The sequence below is a fragment of the Carassius auratus genome, chromosome 2 (assembly GCF_003368295.1).
Source record: "Carassius auratus strain Wakin chromosome 2, ASM336829v1, whole genome shotgun sequence".
Taxonomy (NCBI): domain Eukaryota; kingdom Metazoa; phylum Chordata; class Actinopteri; order Cypriniformes; family Cyprinidae; genus Carassius; species Carassius auratus.
In genome coordinates, this window is record NC_039244.1 from 12462102 (window position 1) to 12488325 (window position 26224).

At 37.7% G+C, this 26224-nt stretch overlaps 3 protein-coding genes across 4 annotated transcripts; 2 read left to right on the forward strand and 1 right to left on the reverse strand.

Annotated features, from left to right (window-relative positions):
• The first annotated feature begins 630 nt into the window (after positions 1 to 630).
• LOC113115979 (mediator of RNA polymerase II transcription subunit 26) lies at positions 631 to 9018 on the forward strand. Of its 2 annotated transcripts, XM_026283770.1 has the most exons (4): positions 631 to 972; positions 2091 to 2138; positions 5120 to 5194; positions 5696 to 9018. In XM_026283770.1, exons 3-4 carry the CDS (start codon positions 5129 to 5131, stop codon positions 7319 to 7321), a joined length of 1692 nt encoding a protein of 563 aa, XP_026139555.1. In that variant the 5' UTR covers positions 631 to 972; positions 2091 to 2138; positions 5120 to 5128; the 3' UTR covers positions 7322 to 9018. The 2 variants fall into 2 exon arrangements, with proteins under 2 accessions (XP_026139555.1, XP_026139546.1); XM_026283761.1 differs by lacking the exon at positions 2091 to 2138 and having other exon boundaries at positions 632 to 972.
• Positions 9019 to 10555: 1537 nt separating this feature from the next.
• LOC113116211 (calponin-2-like) lies at positions 10556 to 14732 on the forward strand. Its single transcript, XM_026284216.1, has 7 exons — positions 10556 to 10718; positions 11487 to 11608; positions 11693 to 11759; positions 11931 to 12068; positions 12159 to 12275; positions 12410 to 12556; positions 13241 to 14732. Exons 1-7 carry the CDS (start codon positions 10659 to 10661, stop codon positions 13508 to 13510), a joined length of 921 nt encoding a protein of 306 aa, XP_026140001.1. The 5' UTR covers positions 10556 to 10658; the 3' UTR covers positions 13511 to 14732.
• Positions 14733 to 17493: 2761 nt separating this feature from the next.
• On the reverse strand, positions 17494 to 23117 carry LOC113116065 (angiopoietin-related protein 4-like). Its single transcript, XM_026283921.1, has 7 exons — positions 22507 to 23117; positions 21731 to 21841; positions 21533 to 21623; positions 19478 to 19588; positions 19208 to 19303; positions 18632 to 18910; positions 17494 to 18541 (listed from the first exon to the last, which is right to left on the reverse strand). Exons 1-7 carry the CDS (start codon positions 23011 to 23013, stop codon positions 18357 to 18359), a joined length of 1380 nt encoding a protein of 459 aa, XP_026139706.1. The 5' UTR covers positions 23014 to 23117; the 3' UTR covers positions 17494 to 18356.
• Positions 23118 to 26224: the final 3107 nt, after the last annotated feature.

Genomic DNA, 26224 nt, shown 5'->3' on the forward strand with positions numbered 1-26224 from the left:
GTACCTTTGCATTAATATTTGTTTAATGAATTGAATAAAATGTTAAAACGCATATTTGTGTGTATGATTTTCCTCTGTGCTCAAAAAATATTAAGATTGAGAAGTTAGCTAAATCTGAGCTTAAGACTATTTTATAATTATAGACTCCATATATGTAAATTTTAATTTTTATAGAGAATAGCTTCATAAAGAGAAAAGTCAATTTATTTGCCAACGGTAAGTGATAAATGTTTTTCAATAGCCATGGGATACAAAAATAAAAATCTTATATGCCATAGACCCTTTATTAGGGAAAGTTCCAGATAGATAAAATAAACGGCTTTAATAATTTGCATGAATTTTCTTAAATATGTTGATAGCTCAATTTTTGCCTTTTTATTTATATATTTTTTAATTTACTCTCTATAACATACGTTTATTGTTTGTATAATATGTAATTTATTCATTGTGTATTATGGACATTTATCATGGTGCTAATTATATCATTAATCAATATATCATCGTTAAAAATAGTTGTTGTTTTTTTTGTTTTTTTTCATATTCTAATCACCGTCTGGGTTCTGCATCATTATTGTCTGACCGAGTTGATTTGAACCTGCGTGATGGCGTCACGCGGCGTCGCGCTCTCCCATAATGCAGCGGGCCCGAGGTTTAGATCCAGTGGAGTTGAGATCGGTGAGAGCACTCGACGCAATGAGGCGGAGAGACACGACAACCGTCGAACCTTCATCTCCCAACTGAACACACATATACACTATTTCTCAAGCCAAAAATCACATCAGAAACATGTGGTACCGCCAATTCTCAATCCGCCCGAGAGGTCTGTGAGTTGCTGCAGTCCATAAAGCCCTTGAATCCGGAGGATTTTTCCCCCGTCGGCCGATTCGCACCGAGCAGGCAATGACAACGGCCTCCGCAACCCCGCAGCAGATGAGAGACCGGCTGCTGCAGGCCATCGATAGCCAGAGCAATGTGAGTAACCCGCTCACTCTCCTGCCGACCAAAGCTCACTTTCCCCGACACGATACAGTTAGAGCCTCATTTCAAGCCGCCAAACGCCATGTCGAGCGTCTGAATGTGTGGCAGAGCAGAAATGGAGCTCTTTTTAGCAGTTCGCTAACTGACGGGAGCCACATTTAACGGTACCCCGCGAGCTACACTAACGGAACTACCGGACAGGCGCGATATAACCCTGCCTTCAGACATAAGCATGCTTCGAGAGCTTTTATTAAAGCGGCCATCTCGATTTAAGGTGCATGTTGCGATCAGACACCGATGACATGTTGCGGGAAGCCTGTCGTCCGCTAACGTTAGCTGTTTCATGTCAAGCTATCTGCTGTGGAACTTTTAGGGCAGATTTAAAGAATTCTCTGCTCGTTTATCGCTTTTTGTAAGTTTAACAGTATCACTAATGTCGCCAGTGGATATTGTCTGTTGTTTCCTGCTTATACACGCCATATCTTGGCTAATATGAGCTCGGTATATGCGGTTAGCTGACCCAGTGGCATTAGCAAAGCGCTAGCAGACGAATCCACGCTGAGAGCAGCGAGAGAGCTTGATTCTGTTTCCCAAGAGATGAAACCTCTGTCGATGCCTTCAAACAGTCGCAGATGTTGTGGTCTTGGCTGTCCTCGATGTGTATGAACTAACCGGAGCACACAGCTGGTAACGTTATCTGTTCCGGCTACGTTACTGTGCTAACTAGAGCTAACCAACTGTCTGACTGGAAAATGTGACAGCCCCATCTAATCTTATACTAGGCTAACAATTGCTATCACAATTAATATTCCCAACTATAAGGTTCTTGCGAGTGTCTAAACCGGAGGTTTTATGGTAAGTAAAAAGTGTTCGGGTTTTATCTAACTCTTACAAGATGTTTGATTCTGTTAACATTTCATACACACATTGACTTTATGTATTTTGGGTGTTTGGCTGTGGATGTCCATACGACGTTTATTGCGTTGTTACTAGTCTGTTGGGGTTAAATTGGTAGGTTAAGGTTAGGAGGGTCAGAATGCTGCCCTGGAGTAAATGGGTTAAACTTGTTGTCTATTGATTGAAGTGCTCATGAACAGTTTCTGCTTCCGCAGATTAAAGGTTGTTCAGACTTTTCCAAACTCACTGACTGTGAATGAGAGGTGAGAGGTCTATAATACACCAAATTCTACCTGATAAACCACAGAGTATCACATCTGTTTTAATATTCTAGAACTGACACTTACTAAAAGTGTGGAAACAATTTTGCTTGTGTGCCAAGTGTCAGTGCATTTTTTATTTGATTTTGAGCAACTTCATGTTATATTGTAGTTTATAGCTAAAGGCTGGAATGCACTACACTTCTTTACAAAATTTGTACAGATTCTAAAACCCTAGTTATCAAACACTTGCTGACTTTGTAAATGGGTACAGAAGATCGCTTTAACCCTGGAACCAAAAAACGACCCACAACAGAGTAAAAGTAGGAAAGGAAAACCAGGAAAAGCAAGGATTTGACAACTCAATGCACTGACCCTTAAAATCATCCACAAGAGTTGATGTCATTCACCACCATTGCTTTTTCAATGATGTACGACTAGGGCTGGGGGATATGGCCAAAAATCAAGATTATCAAGATACAAATTTTCATATCAGTCTATCAATAATTACTGCAATTTTTCAAATCTTCAATTCTTTCAAGTCTAAAGGCAGATTTGTGTTCCTATGTGGAAGTTGTAGAAACCGGACTGTTAATTGTGGTTTTTTGAATTTTTTGCACTTTTACAGTCACTTTTTTTCTTAAAATAAATATTTTAATAGAAAAATATATTTCTGCATGTTCTAATGAGTAATATTGTTTCAAATGATTATAAACATGATTAATCATGTCTCTTCAGCACAGTTTGCAGTGCAAGCTGCAATATAAATATTAGTTTATTTGTCTCTTAGAAAATCACATTTGATAGTAGCTTGAGTTAGGATGCAGATTTAAATTCATGTTCATTACCAAAAATAGTAACATCTGTAAAAATAACAACCTTGATTTTTATATGGTGAAATTGAATAATTCTGACTGAGTTATATTTAAATTAACCATTCCATAGTAGCATACATTAACCACAGTTAAAACCACACACATAGAACCTCAACACCATAGTAAAAATGTAACTATATTGTTTCTAGGTATTTATATGAAATAAACAGTCTAAAAACTAGGGTTGTGATGAGACCGTTATAATATATATATATATACATACATACATACACACAGATAACCATTTCTCTGGAGGCATAAAACATTTTCATTTATTATTATTCTTTTAATTATTGAAAATAACCAAATTTATATTTTTTGGGGGGGCAAACAAAGGGGATTTACTATTAAAATTATTACATGGAAGAATTGTTGTGATTTAAAAAAAAAAATCATTTTAGTAGAAATAGTAGTAAGCTATGTAAAGTTACATTCTACTTGAAAATAGTTTTGGACTTTTATTTAGATTTTATTAGTTCTGTTCATGTGATATGATGGTAGTTTTACTTAAATCAAACGGTAAAGTCACTCTCAGAGCAGTTCTGGAGATATTGTTCATGTGTTTTCAGCCTCATTTAGTGAGACGGCAGACACTGAAATCATAGCTTCTGTGTAGAAAATGAAACGGCGTGTCTGCATCATTCATTAACATAGACACACAGAACATGCAGGATTCATATTTAAATCGATTTTTGCGACTTTATATTTACAGATACATATCGGGATTTGATTGAAGTGTAATGACCTACTTTTGATTTTCAGTTCAAAGTTTGACAAATTCCCTGACATTCTGCATTAAACTGAATTCTGTTTTTATGACTGGATAAAGACTACACTGCATAATTTTCGTGCTTATGTGTCCACTTGCCTGATGTGAATATAAAATATCTTACCACCACTGTTGAAAGGGCAAGTGTAATGCAAATATATTTGAAAGGTCTGGGCGAGGATATTGTCACGTTCTCGCGAGATCGGATCTCATCACACCCCTACTAAATACATTTAGTGTAAATGCACAAACACTATAGCTTAATGAAAAACTGTAATTATATTCCATTAGTATATTTGAGGCGGAAATGTGCCATACTGTGATGCCGTCTCCTGGCGCGACGAGACAAAACCAATAAAACCCATTACAAACGAGGCATTTGTTGCATCCAGTGGGGATATAATTACTGATTATAATGACCTGTACTGTCTTTTTACATGTTGCGTTGCATATCGCACCACATAAACATAAAACTGTCTCTGCATTTCTGATCAGCAAAATGACAAACAAGCGCTACTCTACACTGCGCAAAACTCACGTTTGAATAATCAGTGGCAAATCCTTGAAACATGAAAAGGTACTTACAGGCTGTGAGTAGAAGTTGGAATGGTATCACTTTATAGAAAAAGCCTTTATGCACAGGCGACTTTGTAGGCTACTCTCCCAGGTTCAGGAAACAGTCCTGTGTAAAATGCGCTGCACACATCTGAATGTTTGGGTTGAACTGTTCTGGAACGGTGTTGTAAATACAACTTAACCTCTGATTTCTAGTTGTGTCCTCTTTTGGAAGGCCAAACAAAGTAGTTTAGTTTAGCTTTCACAAGGAAACACACAGCATCTCCACAGCATGGCAAACAATACTATACCGAGAATCACTCACTATTCATGAATATTTGGGTGGTGTTATGCAAATCTTCCCACATATTGATGTAGACTTGGGGGCGTGTTTAATCAAGGTGTTTTTAGAAGGGCGTGGATGAGTCTTAATTTTTTATAAAGAATATCTCTTTGGGTTTGAGACTTTAATATTTGCATCTTTAGGGATATTATCTATTCACAAACCGCTTGTAACACTCCAAAGAGAAAGGAAAACTTGAAATTGCAGTATGTGCTCGTCATAAACAGAATTTGCTTTGAATTGTAAAAATCTGGAGACTGACCAACTTTCAGCGACTAGCAGCAGATTGGAGGAAAATTCTAGCAAAAGTAGTTTAGTGTATTCCAGCCTTAGTTTTGAACATTTAAAATATGTTTCCAACATTCTTCTATACCCATTATCTTGGACAACATTTCACAGTGTCTCATATCAGGCTTGTGTTAAACTCTGTCTTCCTGAACAGATCTGTAACATGGTTGCAGTTCTTGATGTTATCACCAATTTGGAGAAATACCCCATCACCAAAGAAGCACTTGAGGTTGGTAAAGACACACACTAATCATCAGTAATCTAATATCAATCTGCCTTTGACATGACAGATCAAGTACTTACCGGGTCCAAGTAAGCACTATATTTCAAGCATGAATACTATCATTTTTTAAGCTAAGCTTTTAAAAACTCATGAGGTACACTATTGTTTCTAGGCTCACAATTTCCCAGACAGCAATATTTCAATGATTTAGAAAAGATAAATCACTGTCTGGCTAACTGAGACTTTGGTATGGAGTTAAAGTTAGGATAATTATCTCTTTTTTTGTAGTAAAACAGCACACCATGAATATATGTTGGCACCTTTTGATCGAGCATTTGGACAGGAAATGTCGCTTGTCGTCAGATTTAACAACCAGATAATATCTAGTCTACCATTATTCCTTCATTCACATTGCATGGTTTTTAATTTAACAGAAAAATAATTTTTGTGAAGATATGACTTGTAAAATGCAATTTTACTTTCTCTGATGTTTCCTTTTCAATGCAGGAAACCCGCTTGGGAAAGCTGATCAATGATGTGAGAAAGAAAACAAAGAATGAGGACCTTGCCAAACGTGCCAAGAAACTCCTGCGGAACTGGCAGAAACTGATCGAGCCCGGCCAAAGTGACACTCCAGTGAGAGGAGTGCCAAATGCCCCGGGTTCTTCCAATGGCGGTGCTCATCCCTGCCGGACAGACACGCCTCCAGCGGTCCCCCCTTCAAGCAAGGTTGCTCCTGAGCTCAAAACCAGGAATGACATCCATAACACATACTCCCCAAAGGCTGAGAAATCCAGCAGCCGAAAGCGGCGGGGAGAGCAAATGGATAGTCTACATCTGCCACCAAAAATGACGAAGACGTCCCTTTTTGAGCCAATGTATTCCTCTTCCCCACCATCAAATGGCATTAGGGGGAGCCCTGAGCCACTCCCAGATAAAAATGATGTACCATCTGACAGAATCCGCATGGAACACCTTGAAAATGACCGGCACAACAAAATCCCTATCAATGCTGTGAAGCCTCATCCGAGCTCTCCGGGGCTCACCAAACTACCTAGCACTTCCTCCTTACTCAAAACGTCAGTGTTACAGCAGCACGCGAGAATGGATGGAGGTGGACCGCATCAGGCCAAAAGCCCTCGGTACTCCTCAAGTCCGCGCAGCATAATGCATGAAACGATGGCCAAGAGGTCTTCAACATATGCACCTAAAGGGACTCTCTCGAGCCCGTCACAGAAATCAGCCCAAGTGCCCTCGCCTTTGCCCACACTGCAGCCTTTAACGTCGCCGGCCCAGGTGAGCATCGGCGACGGTCCATCATCTGTGGGGCTGGAAGGCTCGATGCACTTGCATAGATCTACAGATACACTTTCCCAGCCCACACACACCACTGCAACATTGGAGCCGCTCTCTGGATCCCCGCTCGCCATACACGGCTTGGAGGGCATGGAGACCAAGGGGGAGCGGGGAGGAGTGACCTCCAACTCGGAAGGCAAAAAGCGGAAGAAATACAGACCTAGAGACTATACCGTAAATCTTCAGGGGCAGTCCGCGGAGGACAGGACCAAACCCGTGCGGTTAAAAGAGCGTAGGTTGACATTTGACCCGGTGACCGGACAGATTAAGCCCCTCACTCCAAAAGAATCCCACCACGAGGCAGAGTGCCAAGCCCCACCAATCACAGAGCCAACGGTGAGGACTGAGATGCCTCAGCAAAAGGCACCTACGTCGGTTCCCAACCCCTTTCAACAGACAAACTGGAAAGAGCTGTCCAGAAATGAAATTATTCAATCGTACCTTAACCTTCAGAGCAATGTCCTCACATCCTCTGGAGCACAGACCCATGGGGCGCACTTTTTCATGACTGAATATTTGAAGCGGGAGGACAACGACGTCAAAGAGACCCGAAAAATGCACGTTTTAGTACCGAGCAGCTCCCCGACAGAACTACCCGGGGTGACTCGGGACGTAACGAACGAGGACCTTCTCAGAATACATAACGAACACTGGCCAGGGGTGAATGGTTGTTATGACACCAAGGGAGCCTGGTTTGATTGGACAGATTGTATATCGTTGGATCTACATGACGATGAGAGTAAACTGAACATCCTGCCATATGTTTGCCTGGACTGAGAGAACAGGGCTTGGAAAAGTTTTCAGTGTTCCCACTGTGAGTCGTAGGAGATCCAACCGACTCTCCTCGTCACTCTGTACTAGGTTCATCTTACAGGTGTAAAGAACGAACCAACGCCGGTTGTTCAGAGTTCAGTTTTCCACAAGAAGGAGCTGAAATGATGTCCTGATTGTGATATGCTGCTACCAACAAGAATTTGCAAACAAGGGTTGTATATAACGGCTCGCAGGGATTTAACTGGGCCAGTTCTTGCACAACATGTGAATAGGAGGGTCTGAGCAAGCATTGAGCAGTACATATGTTTAAAAGCAAGTCGAGAACATTTTTTGGCAGTTACAAAAAGCTTTATGTGACAAAGAATAAATTATAAAAGTTTCTTATCATGTATGCATCTATTTATTTGACCATTTTTGGTTTCCATTATTATTATTATTTTTCCCTAGCAGAAGGTTATCCACTAAGATGTGCGGATATGTTTGAGGCTTTTCTGTTCACATCACACATTTGTCCCCTTATTTGTGATGTACATGAGGCATATATAAATACATTTGTTTCCCACAGCGGCTCTCACATATGTGTGCTAATTGCGGTAGATACTGACATTCCGTCATTTCTCGCTTAACCTTTCTTTCTCTGTTTATTTAATATCAATGATTTTCATATGAGAGAAAAGCAATCTATTTTTAGATGTTAAATCAATATTTTAAACAAATCTGTTTGCCTAGGTAATTGTAAAAATACAAATATGGTTAAATGTCAAAAAAAGAGAAGGTATTCTTGTGCTAGAAGAAAACGCAGAGAATGGCCACAGAGGGTGCTACTATTCATCTTCATACTGTGAGGACAGGAAAGCAGGAAAACTTTAATATGCTGGAAATATACTTGTTTCCATTCCTTTAGATATTGTTTGCCTTACTGAAACCATTCAATAATGACGTTCCTATTTGAAGAGCCTTAGTGAATGTATGGCATTTAGACTTTGGTTTAGGTGGTACAGAAGGAAACACCTCATGGGATCTGCCATTTTTTTCCTCATATGGATGCATTGTGCTATAAATGTGTCAATAAATATGCGCGTTATCCTGCTTTTCTGTACATAGTTCTTGCAATCCATGTAAAACCTTTTTTTTTTTTTCTTTTTTTTGTGTGAACGTAATTTTTTTTGGAGGAAACAAAGCATTTGAATGGAAGGCCAAATCATTTGTTACTGTTCACAGGCATCTATAGACCTAGATTTATAGGTTGTGGTCCTAATATTCATTCAGTGTTTTCAGTTTGACATTGATCTTTTTTTTTTTTTTCATTCAATAATTTTTTAATGCCTTGCCATTGTTTTAAAGACAGATTTCTTATGAAGGGGGTGAAACCCATTTGCTGCCGACTTGCAAACACTGTGTGCTCTGCTACCTTCGTCCTACCAATGTGCCTTCGATGTAAAAAGTTTGGAAAGGCTTCCATTAGCTTCACTTGGTTTCAAAAGTACAGCATATGTTTTCTTAAAACCATGTCAGATAGTCCAGGGATATGCATAGTTTTTGAAGCAAAGGCCATCTAAGAGCTCAACACTTGGTTAGGGTATTGCAAATACAATTTGCAATTTAAAACTAGAGGAGAGACTTTGATCATTTTTGATCAGTATATTTGTTCAGTGTTTAACATCACTCGTTTGTTTGAAAAAATAAAATGATCAAAACTATTTGCTTCATGGAACCATTTCTTCCATCAAGGTGATTTGTCCCAAACCTACATGATTGACATGTGCATGAGTGGAATATATAACATTTAATATTTCTATTCCTTTTCAGGAAAATATGTTGTGCTAAAGGAATCAATAGTAATTAACTAAATGTGTTATGTAATGTACTATTTAAGTGTGATTGCTGTAGTCTATTTGCTTATTTGATGTGTCATGGAAACCCCCTTTAACTGAAGCTAACCAAAAGTGGTTGCAGTAAAAACACACACTCGGCCTCAGTCTTAAAGCGATAGTTCACTGAAAATGAAAATTCTTTTGTTTACTCTCCTTCATGTCATTCTAAACCTGTATGGTTTACTTTTCTTCAGCTGAACCCAACAGAAGACTTTGAAGAATGTTTTAGCTTATTTTCAGTTCGCTTTATTCAGCTCAAGTTAGTGTGGTTCAAAGCAACACTAGACTCAATTTAGCAGCTTTAGGGGCAATTAACATAGAACACTTTTTTTTTTCTTCTTCTGTGAATAATGGACATGTCTGACTGTTATGGTTGCATATTTTGCACCATCTTGCTCTTGACGGGACATTGTAAAAATGCATTGTTTAAATGGCCCTTACACACCAAAGATTATAACCAAACTATAATTATCATTCAAATTCTTTGAGAATGAGGAATTTTGCACCACATCTTTAAAAATAATAGCAATATCAGCAAATCACTTAAAAAAATTCACCGGACTTTAAAAAGTTTGAGAAATTAAAATGACATTAACTGAAGCTTGCTTAGAACAAACAAACATTATTAAACATTATTGATTCTCGAAGTGGACACCAATATAATACTTATAGTTATCTTTCTTTGTGTGAACAGGTCTTTAGTCACCATTTAAAAGAATAGTTCACCCAAATATGAAGCGTACTCACCCTCGGGCCATTTAAGTAGAATGGCTTGTTTCTTCATCAGAACAGGTGAACATTTTTTCTGATAAACGAAGATAAAAATGAGAAATGTAGCATTACATTACTCACAATGTTCATCAATGAAATTAACATATTGCGAAGGGATAAGCTGCATGTTTGTAATAGACAAAATCACCATTTGCTTTTGGCTTAAATGTGTCCTTCAATCATAATATTACTTTCTGCAGTAAAAGTTGAGAGAAATATGCACAGATCAAGCACAGTAACCAAGCAAAAACATTTCAAAACAACTCTTAACAAATAATTGACACTTCCCTATTTAGCATGATATCCTATTTTGCACTGCTTCCTCAGCATTTCAGAGAATTTTTTTATGAATGTAAGTGACATCATTCAGTAGCCTGTCTTATTCCCAGAGGTGCTTCATTCCTCCGCTACCGCGCGTCTGGAATACCAGGATGGACACACGGATACTCCCATTGTAAAGGAATTTGGTACTTTAGTGCCATATATGGAGTTTTTGATATCAATCAGGGCCAAGAAGGAAAGAAAGAGGCGGAGTCTGCGCTCTCATTGGTGAAGAGGTAAGCCGAGGGGAAGTTCTAGATCTACATACTCTCTAAGATTGTAAGTCAGACAAAACTATCAAACTTTTTCCGCAGTCTTTCTTTCACTTCCAGACAACCTGTTTTGAAACTTTGGCTGCTCTTATCGCTGACACAATGTCTTCTCAGTTCAACAGAGGTCCAGCATACGGGTTTTCAGCGGAAGTGAAAAGCAAGGTAAGTTACGTGAAATAATCAGCAAACTAGTTTAAGACATTCGTGAAAACGTAGACATGCTTTGTCTTCCATATTCTCACTTTTTCACGTAAAGCGCGTTGAGTACCGGGAAAAGCGCTATATAAACGTAACGAAGTCCATCGTAGCTCATATTTAATATAAAGCACGTCGTCTCATTCTGATGAATCTGAAGTGTATCAAATGTTTCCTAAACTTCCTTTAGTGTTAACTTGTAACACACGTGTTACGATCTAAGGTTAAATCTCAATCGTGCTTCATGTAATGCACTTAGCATTATACTTGCTGGCAACTGGCTGTCAAGTTAAAGTAAGTAAAACGCTAAATAAATCGCGGAAACCGTAAGAAAGTTAACAAGAAACTCTTGGGGCGTTGCCTCCAGTGCTCAAATATGTCATTGTAATCCGGCCTGAAAACCACAAAGCTTGTGCTCACAATCAAGTTGCTGCTGGTTCACATTGTCCTTCCTGTTAGGTGTTGATGTCATTTTAGCATATAGTTAGCAGTCCTGGTGTCAACTCGATAGACAGATTGAAGGTGTTAGAAAGGCCTTTGATTTCCTTGTTTTGATGCTTGACTATATATTTAGACATTAAATATAATTATCTCACGCACATCTTTATATACTTGGGACCTTAAAACAATTATCATGTAGATTTGTGTTATTATTGAAATAATGAGTATAGAGGTGTCTTATAGTCTGATTTTTGTATCATTTGTTTATCAATGTCATATTCATATTCCCACTAGATTGCACAGAAGTATGACCCTCAGAAAGAGGAAGAATTACGGATTTGGATTGAGGGCATCACCGGACGCTCAATTGGAGACGACTTTCAGAAAGGGTTAAAAAATGGTGTCATACTCTGCGAGTAAGTTGCTATCTTGTCTTTTATTCAATAATAATTTCACAACGTACCCTTGCGTAACCCCGAGGTCTCGATGTTTCCTTAAAGGCTCATAAACAAACTTCAGCCAGGTTCTATTAAAAAGATCAGCCAGTCATCGCAAAACTGGCATCAGGTGAGCTGAGCTTTTCCACTTCTCTGAAATGTTTATTCCTAAATGTTTTAGTAAAGATAGAGACATTTTTTTTTAACCGCTGTCTGTTGTGTTCATTTAAACTGCTGATAAGATTGTCTTTTATAGTAGAAGGTTAAGTTTTGTCTTATTCTTAATCTTATTGTGTTGCAGCTGGAGAACCTGACCAACTTCATTAAAGCGATCACCACCTACGGACTCAAACCACACGATATATTTGAAGCCAATGATCTGTTTGAGAATGGAAATATGACACAGGTTCAGACCACGCTCCTGGCTCTTGCTGGCATGGTAAGCCCTGCTGATTGATAGAATTTCGCCGGAGAACAGCCTAACTTTGATATTTCAGTCTGTGATCATAGATTCTCACTGTGTTTGCAGGCTAAAACCAAGGGCATCCACTCTAGTGTAGACATTGGAGTGAAATATGCAGAGAGACAGGAGAGGGCATTTGATGAAGAGAAAATGAAAGCCGGGCAATGTGTCATTGGATTACAGGTACGATTACATTTATGACCACATTTCTGTCGTTATTTTAAACCATCTGAATTTGAGTCACAATTTGTAATCCAGAACTCATTCTGGAAAGTACCGTGAGAATATTTGTAGCTCACTTGCATGTCTTTTAATAGATGGGAACAAATAAATGTGCAAGTCAAGCTGGAATGAATGCTTATGGCACCAGAAGACACCTGTACGATGCCAAGGCACACATTCTGCCACCAATGGACCATTCAACCATCAGTCTTCAGATGGGAACCAACAAGGGTGCTAGCCAGGTAAGTACCACCCTCCCTGTGTCCCATGATGTTGCTTTATTGCTTAGTTATGAGGTGTTATTAACTAAAACCATCAAAAAGCATTTTCATTAGGCTGAAATAAAATATTAATATTAGATGAATATTTTCAACTTAAAAAAATTAAACAAGTTTGAAATGTTGTCTTGGCCATTTGCTGACATAAAAAAATGTTTGAAGTAAAAAATAAATGAAACAAAAAATAAATTAAAGCTAAAATGAAATGTTAAAAGAACTTATTTTTTCTTTTAAAAGCATTTTATTTATTTGGCCTTAGGCTGAAATAAATAGATATCAATTTCAACTTTAACCGTTAGAAAAAAAATTAATGAAACTGTTGCTTTGGTGATAAATTTAAATATAATCTATTGAAGTTGCACTAAAATTACTTTAACTGAAACAATATAAATTAAAGTTAAATTGAATATTAAAATGAATAATAAAAATGACAGAAATACATGACAAAATTATGATATTGCTAATTTTCGGCGTTATATCATTTTAATAAAAAATTATTTAGAGAAATAAAGCTGAAATGAAATATTAATATTTCACGAAAAGGTTACATTTGAATGTTTTGGAAACATTAGTTCACAAATGTAAGTTCTATCAATAAATGCTGTAATGGTATATGAATAATATTAAGTAACCCTCATCTGTTTATAGGCTGGTATGACCGCTCCAGGGACCCGCCGTGCCATCTACGACCAGAAACTAGGCACAGATAAGTGTGACAACTCCACAATGTCTCTTCAGATGGGCTACACTCAAGGTGCCAACCAGAGCGGGCAGAATTTCGGGCTTGGCCGTCAGATCTATGATGCCAAATATTGCCCCCAAGGTGCACCCAGTGCAGGTGAAGAAGCTGAGACTGGCTACACGGATTACCAAGACGAGGGATACCAGGGTTATCAGGATGATGGTCAAGATTACTGAGTCAACCAGTCGCAGGTTAGGAGTCTGAATGAGAAGCTAAAGGAAAGCTGATACTTCCTTGCCAACAGAAGACCCAAAACATTCCATTATACCACAGTAATGTGCCATCTGTCGGATGAAAGTGACCAACATGAAAATATCACTTAGTTTTAACTATCGAGTTATTTTCATAAACATTTTTAATTTGAAGCGAGAGCCCTGTAAAACATATCAGTTAATTATGTGTATTGATACTTGTATTTTTTTATAGTCTTTTAATTGCACAACCACTATAATAATATTTAGTATTTGCTTAATTGTTTAATGTAGGTTTTACTTTATTTTTTAATTCAGTGAAAATGCTGATTTCTACTTTGATGTTAAACACAAGTTTGACGGGGGTTATTGTAAAGTTATTCACATAATCCCAAATAATGATTTGTATTTTCTTTTTTTCTAATCAACCTGTTGTGAAGAAATTCAATATTAAGTATGTATGAGAAACCGCGTTACGTGAGCCTGATTCATTATTTGAATATAGAACATGCTCAGGGGTTTAAAATCACTTTTTCTTGTCAGTTGAGCATGTGAAGGTGAATTTTTGCTGTTACAGTTAAAATGCAAAGTTACAATTGTGAGGGTTTAGATAAGGTGAACCTTCACTGCAATTACGTGGTCCATTTGCATTAATTTAAGAGCTGTTCCCCAGTAATATTTTGTTAGTGTATTTTTAGGCTTGTAAATGAGAGCACATGCATAAAAAGGAAGGTACATCTGTCATTTCAGCAGGATTTTTTTTTTATGTTTTATATGTATTTTTGTTTTATAATACACTTTATTTCTCATGCAATCTGTAATGTGTTTTAAAGGGTTAATCTTTTTATTAGTGTTTCATATTCTCATCAAATATTTTACCATTTGCAGAGCCAGAACAACTGGAGCTTGTCTTTGTTTTCTTTGGATTATAGTATTGTGAAAGGAAATTGAAGTATAACATTGTGCGCCTTGAACATTCCAAATTAGGAACTAAATTCCCTACTTTTTTTCCACAGTATTTGTTCTCATTCCAAATGACCCTTTGTACTAAACAGTGGAATTCTTAGGTCTGCTCAGATAAATCACATAAATGAATATCTGTGTATGCTTTACAATTTTTTTTTTCTTTTTTTTTTTTTTTCTTTTTTTTTATTGGAATTAGATTGATGAAGTAATGAGCAGGTTCATAATAAAAGATGATGAACAACAGTTACTTTTGTCATGATTCATTTAATTTACAGACTGTTGCACTTGGAAAATTTCAGTATAAACAAAGCAGGTATGTTATCTTCGTTCCTATGCAAGTGGAAGATGACATTTGTAAACTTTGGAACAACTATCTTATTTCTCAGTGGAAGTCCTGGATCCATAATCAATTATCCAGTCAGTTAAACTGTTATGTACTAACTAGTACATACTCCGATACTAGAGAAGAGCCCATCTCCCAGATAGCACACGTACATTTGCAAGATGTCTGTAAAAGTTAGCTTCAAACATTTGATGTCAGTTTCATATTTATAGCATATTAAAGACATTTTGTAAACTTCTATTTGATATCTGATGGGAAACGTACTATAGATGTACTACAGATGAGCAAACACTGTACAGGTGCATCTCAGTGAATTAGAATGTCATGGAAAAGTTCCTTTATTTCAGTAATTCAACTCAAATTGTGAAACTCGTGTATTAAATAAATCCAATGCACACAGAGTGAAGTAGTTTAAGTCTTTGGTTCTTTTAATTGTGATGGTTTTGGCTCACATTTAACAAATAACCAAAAACTTAAACTACTTCAGTCTGTGTGCATTGAATTCATTTAATAAACAAGTTTTCACAATTTGAGTTGAATTAGGCTACTGAAATGAACTCTTCCACGAAATTCTAAAGGTGTGCAAAAACAGTATGCCGGAATTTGAAAACGGGTTCCGTTGTAATAGCGGGCTAGTAAAACGGTTACAACAATTCTAAATATGATTTTTTAAAAATAAATTAAATACATTTTACTCCAAACTACTCTCAGTATCAAGATTGTGACGTATTTTCCGTCCCTCACACCAGGTGGAGCTGCTTAACAACATCTCTCCAGCTTCTTCGGTTCGCTCCAGTTCTTGCTGCCTGAGGTTGCGATTTGATTTTACAACTTCACTTTGTCCTCACATGTGCAGGTTTTGCTTTTAATGCGTTACTTGTGCCTCTTCTCAAACAGGTCTGCTGTGAGCTTGTCAAAATGAATGTCTTCTCGTTAATGAAATCCTACATTCCGTGTTGACACGCCGCTTACCTCCATACTGATTTATCTTCATGACTCCTGTTGGAGCAGGTAGACTGCAGCTCAGCTCGCCATACAGACAATATTATACAAAAATTATACTACACATGTAATCTGTACACTTCCTTACACTTAAATGGAACACAAAATAAGTATTTTGAAGTGTGTATATGTATATCATTGACATCCACTGTATCATTAAAAACCCCTCAGCCTCAGTGTTCCAAAACAAGAAAGAAAGAAAGCCCTATGTCAAAATTAGTTTTAAGTGGTAAAACAAATCTACTTTTTTATTATACAAAAAATACTTATCTTTTTGGTTTGCAATGTATTAGTTACACACATCAGGAAAAACTATGGCAGGCCTGTTGTGTATATTTTGCCTAAAATGCTTCTAAATTTGTCCAGAATATTTTTGTCTTCAGATGGTGGCTTTTAGTGAAATGCAAAACAGATATTAAAATAAAATACAAATACAAAACAGCAAAGGGTGCGAGTGGATCATCGGGATTACTGACAATCAAAGGTGTTATAACTGAATAATATTTGTCAGTTTTCTTAGTAATGTTCTGTTCCAGTGGTTCTTAATACAGTAACAGTATATTAATAGGATTAATAGACAGGATGAATGTTGAATGTAGCTATAAGAGCCAAAATGGCTAAACGTAATGGCTGTTATATTATGTAACATGTCTTTATGTTTGTGCAGTGGCCTAGTTTTCAATTGGCTTTAATGCTCTTAATAAATTCCATTTACTGTAAATAAAGGAACTACATGCAGAGACCTTGTTTCATAATATCACTTCCACTTGACATATGGCAGTTCATATGCCTTTGTCAGTGTAAAGTCCATAATTGTTACCTTTAAGCCTGTGACGGTCAAAGGTATCTGCAATTATTTTAAAGCAGGATTTTACATGTAGACCCTGAACACATTTCAGCTTGCTTCTATTTGTCTACACACGATCTTATCACAGCTGAAAAGATAACTTTCTTTCCAAGGTGATAAGACAGTTGTTCTTGTCTTTAAACCGTAAAAGCATTTGACTGTTAAATACACTAAACTCATCTGCAAGTAAGTAACTGAAAGCACATTAGTGACGATTTGGCAGGTTAAGAATTTCTCTCAGGTGTGAAACATTGAGTGTGACACTCAGAAGCCAATGCAACTTTAGTTACTAAGTCGAGGCAGAATAAGCTGATTTCCGCTAAGTAAGGTTCACGTGTGGTTAAGACCATAAGGCACCGCTCCTGTGGCAACATTCAAGGACGTAAGCATTTTTACTTCAACTAAGACTATAAAAGCTTTTTCCTTTGATAAAAGTTGGTTTTATGAGTGTTTTTGACTGTTAATAATAAAAGTAACAGCACTTCAACTGTATGCATGACTTTTGGTTATATTTGCAGCCATCTGCTCAATTATATTAGTTATGTTTCTTGTCTCTAGGGCACCGAGCAAGCTTGAGCACTTGAGCACGCTTGACATTCCAGCATCACTTGCCGTCTCATGGGCATGTAGATGCACTTTACCCTCCGTTCTGATAGGAGCTGTATATACCTGCTTAGCACTTCATACTGATCCAAACAAGCCCACTTTATTCTAAGTTTGTGTTTAGTGCAAGAAGTGACACAGACGGTTTTTTAAATAAAATCAGTTTTATTGGTCTCTTCAAGGCCAAACATTTTTTATAAAAACAATTACAAAATGTTTTACTTCTTGGAAAAAAACATAAATTATAAGCGAAAGGTACAGGAAATACATAATGATTTTTTTGTACAACATTTAAATAACTTTTAACGTTGACAAGAACACAGCGGTAATGCTAGGAAGAAAACGCATGTTATTTACAGAGAAGTGACAGCTATGGACATTTAAAGGCAGTCAATGTGACTGAGAAAAGGAATCTCCACAGGAACTTTTCATTTGATTTCAAAACAGGAGAATACACAAGTAGTCTCAGATCATTTAAGCTTTTGAAAGACAGCGTGTGCGTACCAAAAAAATAACTTCAACATTCAGATACTTGAAATGAATTGTCAGGCAACAAACTTTCAATGTTCTGCAGATCTACTAATGCATGTCTTTGTCGATGAATAATGCCTTAAGATAAACAGTGCCTTTACAATAAGCATTCTGAAAAGTACTGGCTCAAGCTTATATAGCTTATTTGGTCCGTATTTTAGTGGCAAGGTTAATTTCTTCCCTAAGCTTTTTAGCTTTGGAAAGTGCTTGCAATGGTGCTTAACCATCAGGTCTTTTGACGTCACCCTGCCAGATTTGTCTAAACACGTAGCAGATCCTTACAGTGGCCTGCACCATATAAAACATGCTGCTGCTTGCAGAGCTCCAGGCTCATTTAGTTCTAAATAAAAGAGCCTATTTTTGGGCAGACTGGGATTTGAGAGTCCAACACATTCATGATTCAGACTTTGTCTGTTCTAACAACAGTAGACACTCCTTATAGAGCAATAGAACTTTTCAGCACAAACATGTTATTTTGGCAGGTTACGAATTGTGGTTTCTCCACCCATATCATTGGTTCAGATCTCAGCGGAGGTCCTCTATGACTTGTTTTCAATCTCGGCGGGTGCAATCATCATGGTGGTGGTTTTCAGTGGGTAGTAGCGGCCGCGCCAGGTTTTCCAGAACACTCCTTGTTTTCTCTGGTGCCTTTGCTTTGGTGCAGGAGTAACAAAATATCTGCCGTTCAGGTTTGAGCGACCACAATTACTAAACCACCAACCACCTGGAAAGCCAAAAATAGAAACCAATTAGAACCACAACATCACCCACACAGAAAAACCTGTTTTATGGCTCATGGCATCACTGATGTTACCTGATAGCTGTTTGGCACAGTTGAGGTCATTCTTCTGGTCGTTGTCCTTGTCACGTGTGGAGAAGGGCACTGCAGATGTTTCTGTGGACAGAGCGCTCTCCAGGTTCCCACTGGGGCTCCCCAATATGCGCAAAGAATAGTTGCTCTCCTCGCCATTCAGACGGAAAGGGTAGTTGATGGTCTGAACCTCATCCCGCCAATCAGAGAACTGCACCTTGAGGATGTAGTTGCCACTCTTGGACACAGAATGGATCTTCTCTAGGCCGAGCCAGAACTCACCTGAAAGTGACATTAAAGAGGGACATTTAAGAGACGTGTACTCTGGTCTAGGAATAGGTCAGGAGATTTAGTCACTCTGCAATTAAATCGCTTAAGGGCATTAGGGATACAGGATTTGACAATGTTTCCTCTCCAGACAGGGTTGATCTGATCCTCTATCCTTAATCTGCCACTCCACAGCACTTATTAAAGTGTAAATCACTTCGCCTTAAACCAAAGTGTACTGACAGAAGTGGCTATTTGCTCAGAGCCTGTTGATCATATGCAAAACGGAGTGAGTTCACATTGGATTCTTACCATTTAGGCTCCCAAAGCCAGTCTGGTATGCCTGCCATAGTTGATCAAAGTCTACAGATCCATCTTGGCGTCTTTGGATGACTGTCCATCCTCCTTCTGTGGATACACGCACAAAACAAAAGGATTACAAGCTGTTCTGAGTGACGTTTGAGGATGGGGAGGCAATATGCTTTGTGATTTACCAAAACAGCCTAAGATGCTTTTTTAAGAGTGCATGTCAGATATAAATAATCATATAAAAGTGGCAGAAAATTGATTTGCGCCACTTACCTGACATTTGACAGAAGACTTCAAAAGGCTCAGAGTCAGTTGGCTGGATGGTGTACAGCCCGCTAGTGGTCTCACCCCTCAGGAACAACTCATGACAGTCAGTAGCCATAGCTGAAAGATACAAAAACACCACAAATGTTCACACATCTGCAAATTACCTCTCCCTAAGCCTATCCACAAACAGGGATGTTAAAGTTGCCACTAAATAGAAATTGCTCACACATTCAGAACAAGTGTTTATCTCCATTGCTTAATGGTGAACTAAACCTTATCTCAAAGACAGAATCTTATCCGTGTCACCCAAGAATCCAAAAGCCAGCATGGATTTTGTTTTGAAATGCAGGGAAATAGTCCAAATCATCTGACGTGTTGTTATTAAACAAACGTCACATTGGTCTAAAAGAACGTTCAGTGTAATGCTGTACACACTGACATACATTCCTCAAGCACCATAAGTGCACTATGTGGCTCACTTTGCAAACATCTGCCTAACAAAGGCAGTTTCACATGTGAATTCTGACCTGCCTGAAACAATTGAGGGTGTAAACATGACCTTTCCCCCAGTTCCCAAGCAGAGACTCTCAGTAGAGCTACAAGCAATCCTTCCTCCCTGCCCCCCTTTAGTCCAGCCCCCCACGCCTCCTTCACATGCACAGCACCCCTCTGGTGACATCACAATGCATGGACAGCGAGTGATCAGGGAATGCCGAGGCTGCTGCTGCTGCTATTTGAGAAGCAACTGCACAGGCCCTCAAGGGACTATGTGAGATGGGAGTAAAAAAAAAATTATAATAATTTGGCACTGTCTGTCCTGTTAAAAGTTGGATGCCCTACATTAACTGACAATTAAATAAAAAACAAATATTTTAATGATTTGTTCATATATATATATTAAACCAATAATTCAGCAGATTTAAAAGACTCAAAGCATATGGTATTAAGTGAAGTGGTCTTGTTTAGTGTGGCACACTTCTCATTGACTACAATAAAAGGGGATCTGTGTGGATGAGTAGAGGCGGGGGGGGGGGGGGTCTGAGGGGATAGTCTGGCTCTGACAGATCTAGGGTAAAGGTTATACTTTTTCTTAGAGAAATTACCATTTTTTGTTGTTGTTGTTGTTGTTTTTTTGGAGTGATCTCTACGTGACAGGGAACGTTTGTACAAAGTTCATGGTTCAAAAATATGCACTCTGTACGGTTTCAGTGGATTAGAGCCAGGAAATCTAATCTAAGGTAAAGGATATACTATATCTGAATGAATAAATAAATAAATAAACAAATAAAGCTTTCCCTTTGCTCTTGGCCAGATTTGAAACAAATCTCTGTATGCTTGTGACCCTGAGTTAACAGTCCGAGACTGATGAACTCTCACACAATTGGGAGGCTTCCAGGAAAACGGTTTCTTTTAAAGCATTCTTTGGATCCCACTTGATGTCAGAACTTGCCATGAGAGGCTTGATTGTGTTCTATTGGATGACTGTTCTGGCCTGTGTGCTTCTGCTAGGTTCACCTTTCACCTACTTAGAGACAGCCATTGAGTTTCTTGTAAATGTACCATTTTCAACCCCTATTGAATGTCTTCTCGTTAATGAAATCCCACAACAGTATTAAAATACTAATATTATATATATATATATATATTATATATATATATATATATATATATATATATATATATATATATATATATATATATATCTTTCTATCTCTCTCCCTATATATATATATATCTCATAGTTAAATGTTTGAAATATTGAGTCTTATCTCCATAAGAAATCTCCCAAATGTTTTTAAGTTGTTCCCCCTAACTGGACATGTTCTATCAGCATTATGCTGCTCATAACATCACATAAGGAGAAAAGCAAGTAGCACGAGTCTCAGCATGCTGATGATAAGAACAAATCGTACTCCAAAGATTGTTTTTTCCTCTCTGTATACAGATGGTCCATTCGCACATTATGTGAATGGGAGAATTCTGGTTATTTTCTCCAGTGTAGATTTGTACATACTGAATACATCTTAGCTTTTAATTGTGAAGGAATATAAAGTGACTTACCAATAGGTGAATCTCGCTGTTCAGAGCTCGCGTTCAGACGAACCTCAACCTCTTTCCGTTTGAGAGAAGACCGCTCGCCTTTCAGCTGAATCTAATGCACATGACATGAACATTATGGATAAGTTTGCAGTCATACACTTAACATTAACACCATTCTACTAAGTAGTTATATTATATTTTAATATTGTTGTACATTACCTGGTTTTGGAGAGTCCGGATGCGAACATTTTGTTTGTCCAGTTTTTCTTGCTGTTGCTTGATGCGCTCGACTAAGTCATCAATGCGTTTATTTTGCGCCTCCAGCATCCACTGAAATCAGAAATAGTTTGCGGTCAGTTTTTATTCAAACTTTAAACATGGCCTAAACCTCAGCAGAGCGCAACGATAAGCATAGCTTGTTGACAAATAAGTGTACATTTTCCAGTATAACCGGTCCTGCATAGTCTTTTCAGTCGACCCAACTTTTCTGTTATGTAACAGGAGCATGAACTCGCGAAGTTCGTGCAGACAACTAAAAGAATTCTGCATACTTATGAAATATGTATTATGTGCTGAAATAACAGGTTCTTTTAAGCATGTTTTTGTTGTTGTTTTTCGCTGAAACGTATCGAGTGAAAGGTCAGCAGACTACAAACTTTCCAGGGGGTGAGTAGTATATCATTTTGCTCAGTCTGGACACAAACAGCTGCAGTCCTGCACGTACTACACGGCTCTGAGTTCACGCCCACATGGGTCATTATTATGTGCTCGTGTGCCGCTCAATGGTCTACTGGAAATGCTAAGTTTTAAAACATATAGCCCTCCCTTCCCACATCATTCTTGCTTAGTTCGTTAAAATATTTAGAATATGGTTTTTACAAACTATATACAAATACACAACAAAACCATCATTATAGGGTATATATGGATGGCTGAAATCAAGACAAAATGCTTTCACTTTCATTTAGATTTTAAAATGAGTGTTTTTCACCTACCTGAATGGTTCGGGCATCGCTGTAGTTGCCGATGGCTGTTTCCAAACCCTCTCCTTGCATCAAACCATCTACTTTTTCTTCTAGCTTATTCATCCTCTCATGGTCCTTCTTCCTGTCTCTGAGCAGCTCCTCTGTCTTCTGCCGCAGATCCATGGACACGTTTAGGACCAGGGTCTCGCGTTCTTCCAGACTCTGGGCTTTTGCTTTCAGTGCCTCACTGTCTTCTTGAAGCCGATGGGTCAGCTTGGCAAGCTCAACTACAGTGACGTTGAGGACCTTCATCTTGATGGTGATGTCTTTCACCTGGCCTTTGGTCTTGTCCACATGCTCTTTGAGACCCTGACCTAGCTGCAGCAACCCGTGTGCAAGCACATTAACATCATCCCATGCTGCATACTGAATTCTCTTCTCTTTTCCAGTAGCAGCTCCTCTCTTTTCCAGCGGGAAGCTTGTCCCGGAGCTTGCCAGGACTGTGATGCATAGCAGATTTGCCAATGATACTTTCATCTTGCCTGTTTTGTGTCTGTGGTTTTCTGGTTATTCTAACTCGTGGTAAAGACTAGTAAGCCGTCCCAGTATTCTTAAGAGCACCGGCTCATGCTGTTGAAGAGCTAGTTCCTTTTTTATATCCTTTCTGAGCTGTCTAGTGTGTTCTGATTGGTTGACCATCTGGAGGGAGTGTGGGTGTCTGCTCAGGTTTCAACCTCCTCCCCCTTAACCATATATTTGCTTCAATTGTGGACCGTAATGTAAGTATGGAACTGGTTGCAACCAGAATGCCCTTTGATTTTATTTTTTATTATTATTATTATTATTTAATGGAAATTGAGTGTAGGTCTACAACAATAATGCATATTGAGTTTAGTCAGTTTTAGTCAGTGTTTTAATTGATTTGATTATATTTATATTAACATTTTACTACACTAATTCACACAAACATTCCTGCTGAGACTTTTGAGGTGTGAAGGAAATACAGAATCTTACAGATCGAATGTCAGTGATTCCAGTTTGGTGCATCCTGCCTTGTATATTTTTTGCATATAGTGGGCATTAATAAAATATACATTATATATAGAAAAACACATATAGAAGTTGAATTAGTGTGAATGGACACCGGGTTTTCCCGTCATGAAGTCATTATTGCAGCAGAGGCTTTGTGTAGAGAGACGAGGTGAACGTGCCGTAACTGAGCACTGTGTGCACAGAACAGTGTGAGAATTAGGGGAAAGTTCATGCTCACAGAAAGCAGCATTCACTGTAGGTTTCTGAAGACTACACTCGGTTACCTCTTCAGGTCATGCCTGAGAATTGGCCTCTCCCATAGAAAACCAACTCTCCTGTGTTATTAGTTGCTTTGTCTCATGAATGATACATAGGGCTAGGTGTTTATTCCAGCGAGTGATATCAAAGTACAAATGTTACAGAGTCTACATTTCGGCATTCATGAGCTTTTCAGGTTTTCAGAGAGAGATTTGCTTGTTTTTACTTTTACTTTGTTTGTACTTTGCAGACATGGCCAAAACAGGATTTGAAGTGGAGAAGAAGTCACTTGATTGTTTGTGACGTTTGTCTTATATGAATGACTTGTATAAATGACTGTGTATGCCTTCAAATATTTGGCGTCAGTAAGATGTTTTTGAATGTAATTATTACTTCAGCAAGGATGCATTAAATTGATCAAACATGACGGTAAAGTCTTTAAGTTTATGCGTTTTACTATATCTATCTATATATATATATATATATATATATATATATATATATATATATATATATATATATATATATATATATATACACATATATATATATTTGAAATAAATGCTGTTCTCTTTACCTTCTATTGATCAAATAATCCTGAAAAATATTAAGCAGCACAACTGTTTACAACGTTAGTAATAATAAAAAAAAATCTTTCAGAAATCAGCATGTTAGAATGATTTCTAAAGGAAATAATGGAGTAATGGCTGCCGAACTTTGCTATTACAGAATACATTACATTTTTAAATATATTAAAATAGAAAATAGTTAATTTAAAGTGTTATAATATTCCATAATATTAATATTTTCCCAGATTTTCTTTTTTTTTTTTTTTTTTTTAATAAATGCAGCATTAGTGAGCATAAGAGTCTTGTTTCAAAAGCATTAAAGACTTTAACTGACCCCAATCATTTGTACAGTAATGTGTGACTTGGGCTTTACTTTCTTTACCGTGCAGGAAACATCATATAAAGTATTAAACGCCTTTAAATGCCTGTGTAATCTAAAATGTGATGCGGCTAGAAAAACTCTTGAATTTCAAGCCCAAAGGGTGTTTCATGATTAATGCTGGATTGACAAAACATTTTCCTCTGGTTCCAGTCGTTGTAAACCAATTCTCAGGGTGTGTTTGCTTCTAAATGTCAGTGACATGCAGCAAACAATAAAACAAACACTTATTCAGTTTCAACTGGTCCCATAATAGCATGCACACCTTTGGTGGATTACTCTTATTGAATCACATAACACGTCATGGTTTTGCCACTGATATTTTTGCCTGCATGTATTTAGTACTTGGGATTTTAATGTACGCATCATCTGCGAGGCACAGTGCGTTAGCATCTCTTCTATAGTCAAGTCTTTTCAGATGCTGAGTAGCCCTGAAGAGAATCATTAGCATTTGAATGATAGAGATATTCAGTTTCTGCCCTGTCTACGAGTTTCCCAGAAACACTGATGACAGCAGTTAGTCACCCGCCTGAATCACGCTGCTGGAACTAAAGGAACAGCTGCATTTTTTTTCCTTTACTCTGATACAGTGTCACTCCCAGCGGGACGACCTTTTACCCACATTCTAAATGCGCAACATCTGCATCACAGACGATTTTTGTGAAAGAGGCACTATAGGTGCATAAGCTACTCTTGAGGAGGATATGTTATACAATTATGTTTTAGTAACTAGTGGTTAACGAAAGCATTACTCAGGTCTTGGTTTTGTAGACAAGACATAAATCATGGTCTTGTTAGCCGTCACATAATGAACATATGACTTCTCTTTTTGGATCTTTCCTGTGAAAAGTCATTTGACTTCACTTTCATTCATCTGTATATATCAGAAACTTTTTGTTTATGTAAAAACAGTATTTTCACATTCCAGATTCAGGTACAAGATATCTCTGGGAGATTGCATCATAATAGCAGTAGCTTTTCCATAAACAGTATCTGACTCAGGTTTAACAAAACCTGTTTTTGTTAAAAGCATTTTTATTCAGAGGCTGTATTACGGAAATTCTTCGCTATGTTATTCACATCTGTGAACACACAAAGAGCACTGGCAAATGAGTATGTCGCATATGCGTACCATGGCTGCATTTATTTTAACAAAAATACAGTAAAATATTGCAAAATATACATTATTTGAATATATTTTTAAATATAATTTATTCCTGTGATACAAAACAGAATTTCAGTCTTCAGTGCCACGTGACTCTCCAGAAATCATTCTAATATGCTGATTTAATGCTTTAAAAAAGATTTCTAAATATTATCAATGCTAAAACAGGAAGTTTAAGAGGACGCTGGCGTATACTGAAGCCAAACTGAGGTATGGTTACATGTGACTTTAAATATGCTGAGCATGACTTCAGTCATAAGATTTTACCATCATAGTGTGGTTATCCTCTTCTCAATATAGAGATTTTGGTGTTTAGGTAAGTGTGATGTTGAAGACTGTGAAACC